Source organism: Ascaphus truei, chromosome 10 (assembly GCF_040206685.1).
Source record: "Ascaphus truei isolate aAscTru1 chromosome 10, aAscTru1.hap1, whole genome shotgun sequence".
Classification (NCBI taxonomy): domain Eukaryota; kingdom Metazoa; phylum Chordata; class Amphibia; order Anura; family Ascaphidae; genus Ascaphus; species Ascaphus truei.
Genome location: NC_134492.1, coordinates 59,251,494 through 59,262,151, shown reverse-complemented (window position 1 = coordinate 59,262,151; position 10,658 = coordinate 59,251,494). Strand labels below are relative to the sequence as shown.

Genomic DNA, 10,658 nt, shown 5'->3' with positions numbered 1-10,658 from the left:
CCCTTGGAGACACCTCATGCACCCCCTGTTTGCGAATCACTGTTACCACCAAGGCAAATAGACAATATTGTAACACACGCCCCCCCGTCTCTCTTTATACTACTGTATACGACCCTATTTAATTGTACCTCCATCGTTATACTGAGCTATGGTACCGTATATATTCGTGCCATTCACATTAATGATGACACAACACCACAGTCCTCTGCAGCGGTGCAGGGGTTAAAACAGCAGCAGTTTATTATTTAATTTGATTTGTCAAACCAGATATTACCGGAATCAAGAGGTCTTCAGCGCACAACGGCCCCATTGTCATCATAGGACATTCCCAACATACTATATAGATATTGGGAAGTTGTCTGTCTGGTCGCTAGGCATTGGACACCGCTTAAGATATCGTAAGCACATTTTGCCTGCTGGTTCCTGAGATTAAGGCAGGCTTGTGTCTGGATACTTTCTATGGTTAATTCTAGGAGTTATTACAAGTTCTGTAAGCGAGTCGCCCACTAGGTGCTGTACCTGGTACGCTATGTATCTGGTGACATCCTAATGCACATAGCCTGGTGGCAGATAAGGAGAGACAGGTAGCTATAAGGGTTACACAGAAAGCAGAGGAGAAAGAGAGAGAGGAAGTCAGTTGGAATGTGAGGAGAAAGTAAGAACGCTGAGAAGGGGAGAGAGGCGGAAAGAATTGGGGGCATCATAGGGTATTATAGGAAAGTGATGGGGGGGAGAGAGATGAGGGGGAGGAGAGATGAGGTAGGGAGGTGAGAGGAGGAGGGGAGCAACGAGGTTGGCGCCTTCCAGAGGAACGCTGGCTACTTTCAGCTAGTCTTTGATAATGGGGAGGATCAGAGGTATAATATTTCGGGCGGGTGTAGGTGCGTTAGTATTTTAGGAATCACAGGGTATGGAAAGGTACTGCACGCTCATAACAGAGTCCCCAGGACGTGGCGACTGTGGGAAGTGTCAGGTACTGCACGCTCATACAGAGTTCCCAGGACGTGGCAGCGAGCGCGACTGTGGGAAGTGTCAGGTACTGCACGCTCATACAGAGTCCCCAGGACGTGGCAGCGAGCGCGACCGTGGGAAGTGTAGGTACTGCACGCTCATACAGAGTCCCCAGGACGTGGCAGCGAGTGCGACCGTGGGAAGTGTCAGGTACTGCACGCTCATACAGAGTCCCCAGGACGTGGCAGCGAGTACGACTGTGGGAAGTGTCAGGTACTGCACGCTCATACAGAGTTCCCAGGACGTGGCAGCGAGCGCGACCATGGGAAGTGTCAGGTACTGCACGCTCATACAGAGCTCCCAGGACGTGGCAGCGAGTACGACCGTGGGAAGTGTCAGGTACTGCACGCTCATACAGAGTTCCCAGGACATGGCAGCGAGCGCGACCGTGGGAAGTGTCAGGTACTGCACGCTCATACAGAGTTCCCAGGACGTGGCAGCGAGCGCGACTGTGGGAAGTGTCAGGTACTGCACGCTCATACAGAGTTCCCAGGACGTGGCAGCGAGCGCGACTGTGGGAAGTGTCAGGTACTGCACGCTCATACAGAGTTCCCAGGACGTGGCAGCGAGCGCGACTGTGGGAAGTGTCAGGTACTGCACGCTCATACAGAGTTCCCAGGACGTGGCAGCGAGCGCGACCGTGGGAAGTGTCAGGTACTGCACGCTCATACAGAGTTCCCAGGACGTGGCAGCGAGCGCGACTGTGGGAAGTGTCAGGTACTGCACGCTCATACAGAGTTCCCAGGACGTGGCAGCGAGCGCGACCGTGGGAAGTGTCAGGTACTGCACGCTCATACAGAGTTCCCAGGACGTGGCAGCGAGCGCGACCGTGGGAAGTGTCAGGTACTGCACGCTCATACAGAGTTCCCAGGACGTGGCAGCGAGCGCGACTGTGGGAAGTGTCAGGTACTGCACGCTCATACAGAGTTCCCAGGACGTGGCAGCGAGCACGACCGTGGGAAGTGTCAGGTACTGCACGCTCATACAGAGTTCCCAGGACGTGGCAGCGAGCGCGACTGTGGGAAGTGTCAGGTACTGCACGCTCATACAGAGTTCCCAGGACGTGGCAGCGAGCGCGACTGTGGGAAGTGTCAGGTACTGCACGCTCATACAGAGTTCCCAGGACGTGGCAGCGAGCGCGACCGTGGGAAGTGTCAGGTACTGCACGCTCATACAGAGTTCCCAGGACGTGGCAGCGAGCGCGACTGTGGGAAGTGTCAGGTACTGCACGCTCATACAGAGTCCCCAGGACGTGGCAGCGACCGTGGGAAGTGTCAGGTACTGCACGCTCATACAGAGTCCCCAGGACGTGGCAGCGAGCGCGACTGTGGGAAGTGTCAGGTACTGCACGCTCATACAGAGTCCCCAGGACGTGGCAGCGAGCGCGAACGTGGGAAGTGTCAGGTACTGCACGCTCATACAGAGTCCCCAGGACGTGGCAGCGAGCGCGACTGTGGGAAGTGTCAGGTACTGCACGCTCATACAGAGTTCCCAGGACGTGGCAGCGAGCGCGACCGTGGGAAGTGTCAGGTACTGCACGCTCATACAGAGTTCCCAGGACGTGGCAGCGAGCGCGACCGTGGGAAGTGTCAGGTACTGCACCCTCATACAGAGTCCCCAGGACGTGGCAGCGAGCGCGACCGTGGGAAGTGTCAGGTGCTGCACGCTCATACAGAGTCCCCAGGACGTGGCAGCGAGCGCGACCGTGGGAAGTGTCAGGTGCTGCACGCTCATACAGAGTCCCCAGGACGTGGCAGCGAGCACGACTGTGGGAAGTGTCAGGTACTGCACGCTCATACAGAGTCCCCAGGACGTGGCAGCGAGCGCGACTGTGGGAAGTGTCAGGTACTGCACGCTCATACAGAGTCCCCAGGACGTGGCAGCGGAGCGCGACCGTGGGAAGTGTCAGGTGCTGCACGCTCATACAGAGTCCCCAGGACGTGGCAGCGAGCGCGACCGTGGGAAGTGTCAGGTGCTGCACGCTCATACAGAGTCCCCCAGGACGTGGCAGCGAGCACGACCGTGGAAGTGTCAGGTGCTGCACGCTCATACAGAGTCCCCAGGACGTGGCAGCGAGCGCGACCGTGGGAAGTGTCAGGTACTGCACGCTCATACAGAGTCCCCAGGACGTGGCAGCGAGCGCGACCGTGGGAAGTGTCAGGTACTGCACGCTCATACAGAGTCCCCAGGACGTGGCAGCGAGCGCGACTGTGGGAAGTGTCAGGTACTGCACGCTCATACAGAGTTCCCCAGGACGTGGCAGCGAGCGCGACTGTGGGAAGTGTCAGGTACTGCACGCTCATACAGAGTTCCCAGGACGTGGCAGCGAGCGCGACTGTGGGAAGTGTCAGGTACTGCACGCTCATACAGAGTTCCCAGGACGTGGCAGCGAGCGCGACGTGGGAAGTGTCAGGTACTGCACGCTCATACAGAGTCCCCAGGACGTGGCAGCGAGCGCGACTGTGGGAAGTGTCAGGTACTGCACGCTCATACAGAGTTCCCAGGACGTGGCAGCGAGCGCGACCGTGGGAAGTGTCAGGTACTGCACGCTCATACAGAGTTCCCCAGGACGTGGCAGCGAGCGCGACCGTGGGAAGTGTAGGTTTCCTACCTCGTTTGTGGCTTGAAACTTGAGCGGGTGACTCAGTGGTGGAAGCTAATTTGGGAGCAACAACTGAACAGATAAGAAGGGAAATAAACGATAATTAGACAGAAAGAAAACAGATGTTAACGGGAGAAAAAAAAGCATTCAGTGGTAAGAAGGGTCAGACGTTATAGCAACATAAAATAAACCAGAAATAATAATGTGCTTCAATGCATGGAACGGGATTATATCAGTGATAGCATGTATGCAAGCAAGATATGGGTAATAGGAGGAGTTATAGGGAGCGGTTATATGGGGTAATAGGAGGAGTTATAGGGAGAGGTGATATGGGGTAATAGGGGGAGTTATAGGGAGGGGTGATATGGGTAATAGGAGGAGTTATAGGGAGCGGTTATATGGGGTAATAGGAGGAGTTATAGGGAGAGGTGATATGGGGTAATAGGAGGAGTTATAGGGAGGGGTGATATGGGTAATAGGAGGAGTTATAGGAGCGGTTATATGGGGTAATAGGAGGAGTTATAGGGAGGGGTGATATGGGTAATAGGAGGAGTTATAGGGAGCAGTTATATGGGGTAATAGGAGGAGTTATAGGGAGCGGTTATATGGGGTAATAGGAGGAGTTATAGGGAGCGGTTATATGGGGTAATAGGAGGAGTTATAGGGAGTGGTTATATGGGGTAATAGGAGGAGTTATAGGGAGGGGTGATATGGGTAATAGGAGGAGTTATAGGGAGAGGTTATATGGGTAATAGGAGGAGTTAATAGGGAGTGGTTATATGGGGTAATAGGAGGAGTTATAGGGAGTGGTTATATGGGGTAATAGGAGGAGTTATAGGGAGGGGTGATATGGGGTAATAGGAGGAGTTATAGGGAGCGGTTATATGGGGTAATAGGAGGAGTTATAGGGAGTGGTTATATGGGGTAATAGGAGGAGTTATAGGGAGGGGTGATATGGGTAATAGGAGGAGTTATAGGGAGCGGTTATATGGGGTAATAGGAGGAGTTATAGGGAGCGGTTATATGGGGTAATAGGAGGAGTTTAAGGGAGAGGTTATATGGGGTAATAGGAGGAGTTATAGGGAGCGGTTATATGGGGTAATAGGAGGAGTTTAAGGGAGAGGTTATATGGGGTAATAGGAGGAGTTATAGGGAGCGGTTATATGGGGTAATAGGAGGAGTTATAGGGAGCGGTTATATGGGGTAATAGGAGGAGTTATAGGGAGGGGTGATATGGGTAATAGGAGGAGTTATAGGGAGCGGTTATATGGGGTAATAGGAGGAGTTATAGGGAGCGGTTATATGGGGTAATAGGAGGAGTTAAGGGAGAGGTTATATGGGGTAATAGGAGGAGTTATAGGGAGCGGTTATATGGGGTAATAGGAGGAGTTTAAGGGAGAGGTTATATGGGGTAATAGGAGGAGTTATAGGGAGCGGTTATATGGGGTAATAGGAGGAGTTATAGGGAGAGGTTATATGGGGTAATAGGAGGAGTTAAAGGGAGAGGTTATATGGGGTAATAGGAAGAGTTATAGGGAGCGGTTATATGGGGTAATATTAGGCGTTATAGGGAGGGGTTATATGGGGTAATAGGAGGAGTTATAGGGAGCGGTTATATGGGGTAATAGGAGGAGTTATTGGGAGCGGTTATATGGGGTTATAGGAGGAGTTATAGGGAGCGGTTATATGGGTAATAGGAGGAGTTATAGGGAGAGTTTATATGGGGTAATAGGAGGAGTTATTGGGAGCGGTTATATGGGGTTATAGGAGGAGTTATAGGGAGCGGTTATATGGTGTAATAGGAGGAGTTATAGGGAGCGGTTATATGGGGTAATAGGAGGAGTTATAGGGAGCGGTTATATGGGGTAATAGGAGGAGTTATAGGGAGCGGTTATATGGAAAATAGGAGAGCTATAGGGAGCGGGTATATGGGGTTATAGGAGGAGTTATAGGGAGCGGTTATATGGGGTAATAGGAGGAGTTATAGAGAGCGGTTATATGGGGTAATAGGAGGAGTTATAGGGAGCGGTTATATGGGGTAATAGGAGGAGTTATAGGGAGCGGTTATATGGGGTAATAGGAGGAGTTATAGGGAGCGGTTATATGGGGTAATAGGAGGAGTTATAGGGAGCGGGTATATGGGGTAATAGGAGGATTTATAGGGAGAGGTTATATGGGGTAATAGGAGGAGTTAAAGGGAGAGGTTATATGGGGTAATAGGAGGAGTTATAGGGAGCGGTTATATGGGGTAATAGGAGGAGTTATAGGGAGCGGGTATATGGGGTAATAGGAGGATTTATAGGGAGAGGTTATATGGGGTAATAGGAGGAGTTAAAGGGAGAGGTTATATGGGGTAATAGGAGGAGTTAAAGGGAGAGGTTATATGGGGTAATAGGAAGAGTTATAGGGAGCGGTTATATGGGGTAATATTAGGCGTTATAGGGAGGGGTTATAAAGGGTTAATAGGAGGAGTTAAAGGGAGAGGTTATATGGGGTAATAGGAAAAGTTATAGGGAGCGGTTATATGGGGTAATATTAGGCGTTATAGGGAGGGGTTATATGGGGTAATATTAGGCGTTATAGGGAGGGGTTATATGGGGTAATAAGAGGAGTTATAGGGAGTGATTATATGGGGTAATAGGAGTTATAGTGAGCTGTTATATGGGTAATAGGAGGAGATATAGGGAGCGGTTATATGGGGTAATACTGTAGATGGAGTTATAGGGAGTGGTTATATGGGGTAATAGGAGTTATAGGGAGCGGTTATATGGGGTAAAAGGAGGAGTTATAGGGAGACAATATATGGGGTAATAGGAGGAGTTATAGGGAGCGCCTCATGGGGTAATAGGAGAGTTATAGGGAGATGTTATATGGAGTAATAAGAGGAGTAATAGGGAGAGGTTATATGGAGTAATAGGAGGAGTTATAGGGAGCTGTTATATGGGGTAATAGACGGAGTTATAGTGAGCGGCTATATGGGGTAATAGGAGGAGTTATAGGGAGAGTTTATATGGGGTAATAGGAGGAGTTATTGGGAGAGGTTATATGGGGTAATAGATGGAGTTATAGGGAGATGTTTATATGGAATAATAGGAGAGTTATAGGGAGCGGGTATATGGGGTTATAGGAGGAGTTATAGGGAGCGGTTATATGGGGTTATAGGAGGAGTTATAGGGAGCAGTTATATGGTGTAATAGGAGGAGTTATAGAGAGAGGTTATATGGGGTAATAGGAGGAGTTATAGGGAGCGGTTATATGGGTAATAGGAGGAGTTATTGGGAAAGTTTATATGGGGTAATAGGAGGAGTTATAGAGAGAGGTTATATGGGTAATAGGAGGAGTTATAGGGAGCGGTTATATGGGTAATAGGAGGAGTTATAGGGAGAGTTTATATGGGGTAATAGGAGGAGTTATAGGGAGCGGTTATATGGGTAATAGGAGGAGTTATAGGGAGAGTTTATATGGGGTAATAGGAGGAGTTATAGGGAGCGGTTATATGGGTAATAGGAGGAGTTATAGGGAGAGTTTATATGGGGTAATAGGAGGAGTTATTGGGAGCAGTTATATGGGGTTATAGGAGGAGTTATAGGGAGCGGTTATATGGTGTAATAGGAGGAGTTATAGGGAGCGGTTATATGGGGTAATAGGAGGAGTTATAGGGAGCGGTTATATGGGGTAATAAGAGGAGTTATAGGGAGCGGTTATATGGAAAATAGGAGAGCTATAGGGAGCGGGTATATGGGGTTATAGGAGGAGTTATAGGGAGCGGTTATATGGGGTAATAGGAGGAGTTATAGGGAGCGGTTATATGGGGTAATAGGAGGAGTTATAGGGAGCGGTTATATGGGGTAATAGGAGGAGTTATAGGGAGCGGTTATATGGGGTAATAGGAGGAGTTATAGGGAGCGGTTATATGGGGTAATAGGAGGAGTTATAGGGAGCGGTTATATGGGGTAATAGGAGTTATCATATAATAGGACAAATCACATTGTATTTGTTCCTTTTTAACTTTACTCTGCAATAATGATGTCATCAAACTGTAATGCGCTGCGTCGCACGTATGGAAAGCAAGGACGTCTCTGGTTTCAGGTAACGCAGCCCCAAGGAGCAATACAATACAACGCAAAGCTCTGGCTGAAGTGCAGCTCCATCTCTTCCCCGTGTCTCTGCTCTCCTCCCCGTGTCTCTGCTCTCCTCCCCCGTGTCTCTGCTCTCCTCCCCCGTGTCTCTGCTCTCCTCCCCCGTGTCTCTGCTCTCCTCCCCCGTGTCTCCTCCCCCGTGTCTCTGCTCTCCTCCCCCGTGTCTCCTCCCCCGTGTCTCTGCTCTCCTCCCCCGTGTCTCCTCCCCCGTGTCTCTGCTCACCTCCCCCATGTCTCTGCTCTCCTCCCGTGTCTCTGCTCTCCTCCCCCATGTCTCTGCTCTCCTCCCCCGTGTCTCTGCTCTCCTCCCCGTCTTTGCTCTCGTCCACCGTGTCTCTGATCTCCTCCCCTGTGTCTGCTCTCCCCGTGTCTCTGCTCTCCTCCCCCATGTCTCTGCTTTCCTCCCCGTGTCTCCGCTCTCCTCTCTGTGTCTCTGCTCTCCTCCCCGTGTCTCCTCCCCCGTGTCTCTGCTCTCCTCCCCATGTCTCTGCTCTCCTTTCCCGTGACTCTGTTCTCCTCTCCCGTGTCTCTGCTCTCCTCCCCCGTGTCTCTGCTCTCCTCCCCGTGTCTCTGCTCTCCTCTCCGTGTCTCTGCTCTCCTCCCCGTGTCTCTGCTCTCCTCCCCGTGTCTCTGCTCTCCTTTCCCGTGTCTCTGCTCTCCTCCCTGTGTCTCTGCTTTCCTCCCCCGTGTCTCTGCTCTCCTCCCCATGTCTCTGCTCTCCTCCCCCATGTCTCTGGTCTCCTCTCCCGTGTCTCTGCTCTCCTCCCCCGTGTCTCTGCTCTCCTCCCCGTGTCTCTGCTCTCCTCCCCCGTGTCTCTGCTCTCCCCCGTGTCTCTGCTCTCCCCCGTGTCTCTGCTCTCCTCCCCGTGTCTCTGCTCTCCTCCCCGTGTCTCTGCTCTCCTCCCCCGTGTCTCTGCTCTCCCCCGTGTCTCTGCTCTCCTCCCCGTGTCTCTGCTCTCCTCCCCGTGTCTCTGCTCTCCTCCCCGTGTCTCTGCTCTCCTCCCCCGTGTCTCTGCTCTCCTCCCTGTGTCTCTGCTCTCCTTTCCCGTGTCTCTGCTCTCCTCCCCGTGTCTCTGCTCTCCTCCCCATGTCTCTGTTCTCCTCTCACGTGTCTCTGCTCTCCTCCCCCGTGTCTCTGCTCTCCTCCCCGTGTCTCTGCTCTCCTCCCCCATGTCTGTGCTCTCCTCCATGTGTCTCTGCTCTTCTCCCACTTGTCTCTGCTCTCCTCCCGTGTCTCTGCTCTCCTTCCCGTATCTCTGCTCTCCTTTCCCGTGTCTCTGCTCTCCTCCCCGTGTCTCTGCTCTCCTCCCCGTGTCTCTGCTCTCCTCCCCCATGTCTCTGTTCTCCTCTCCCGTGTCTCTGCTCTCCTCCCCCGTGTCTCTGCTCTCCTCCCCATGTCTCTGCTCTCCTCCCCGTGTCTCTCCTCCCCCAACTCTCTGCTCTTCTCCCCGTCTTTGCTCTCCTCTCCCGTGTCTCTGCTCTCCTCCCCCATGTCTGTGCTCTCCTCCCCCAGTGTCTCTGCTCTCGTTCCGTGTCTCTGCTCTCCTCCCCTCGTGTGTCTGCTCTCCTCCCCGCCTCTGCTCTCCTCCCCGTGTCTCTACTCTCCTCCCCGTGTCTCTGCTCTCCTCCCCCGTGTCTCTGCTTTCCTCCCCGTGTCTCTGCTCTCCTCTCCGTGTCTCTGCTCTCCTCCCCGTGTCTCTGCTCTCCTCCCCATGTCTCTGCTCTCCTTTCCCGTGTCTCTGTTCTCCTCTCCCGTGTCTCTGCTCTCCTCTCCCGTGTCTCTGCTCTCCTCCCCGTGTCTCTGCTCTCCTCCCCGTGTCTCTGCTTTCCTCCCCGTGTCTCTGCTCTCCTCCCCGTGTCTCTGCTTTCCTCCCCGTGTCTCTGCTCTCCTCTCCGTGTCTCTGCTCTCCTCCCCGTGTCTCTGCTCTCCTCCCCATGTCTCTGCTCTCCTTTCCCGTGTCTCTGTTCTCCTCTCCCGTGTCTCTGCTCTCCTCCCCCGTGTCTCTGCTCTCCTCTCCGTGTCTCTGCTCTCCTCCCCGTATCTCTGCTCTCCTCCCCGTGTCTCTGCTCTCCTCCCCGTGTCTCTGCTCACCTTTCCCGTGTCTCTGCTCTCCTCCCTGTGTCTCTGCTTTCCTCCCCCGTGTCTCTGCTCTCCTCCCCGTGTCTCTGCTCTCCTCCCCCATGTCTCTGTTCTCCTCTCCCGTGTCTCTGCTCTCCTCCCCCGTGTCTCTGCTCTCCTCCCCGTGTCTCTGCTCTCCCCCGTGTCTCTGCTCTCCCCCGTGTCTCTGCTCTCCTCCCCGTGTCTCTGCTCTCCTCCCCGTGTCTCTGCTCTCCTCCCCCGTGTCTCTGCTCTCCCCCGTGTCTCTGCTCTCCTCCCCGTGTCTCTGCTCTCCTCCCCGTGTCTCTGCTCTCCTTTCCCGTGTCTCTGCTCTCCTCCCCCATGTCTCTGTTCTCCTCTCCCGTGTCTCTGCTCTCCTCCCCCGTGTCTCTGCTCTCCTCCCCATGTCTCTGCTCTCCTCCCCGTGTCTCTCCTCCCCCAACTCTCTGCTCTTCTCCCCGTCTTTGCTCTCCTCTCCCGTGTCTCTGCTCTCCTCCCCCATGTCTGTGCTCTCCTCCCCCAGTGTCTCTGCTCTCGTCCCGTGTCTCTGCTCTCCTCCCCTCGTGTGTCTGCTCTCCTCCCCGCCTCTGCTCTCCTCCCCGTGTCTCTACTCTCCTCCCCGTGTCTCTGCTCTCCTCCCCCTTGTCTCTGCTCTCCTCCCGTGTCTCTGCTCTCCTCCCGTGTCTCTGCTCTCCTCCCTGTCTCTGCTCTCCACCCCCAGTGTCTCTGCTCTCCTCCCCTCATGTGTCTCCTCTCCTCCCCATGTCTCTACTCTCCTCCCCGTGTCTCTGCTCTCCTCCCCCGTGTC

At 53.5% G+C, this 10,658-nt stretch overlaps 1 protein-coding gene across 9 annotated transcripts in view; it reads right to left on the bottom strand.

Moving 5' to 3' along the window:
• Window positions 1–10,658, bottom strand: part of NTNG1 (netrin G1) — a 343,984-nt gene that overhangs the window by 46,604 nt on the left and 286,722 nt on the right. For 3 of the 9 annotated variants that reach the window (XM_075617022.1, XM_075617025.1, XM_075617023.1), the window contains exon 7: window positions 3,623–3,685. The exons of the other annotated variants lie outside the window; for them this stretch is intronic. In XM_075617022.1, the coding sequence (XP_075473137.1) occupies window positions 3,623–3,685 (63 nt within the window). The remainder of the gene's footprint in view (window positions 1–3,622; window positions 3,686–10,658) is intronic. 9 annotated transcript variants of the gene reach the window in all.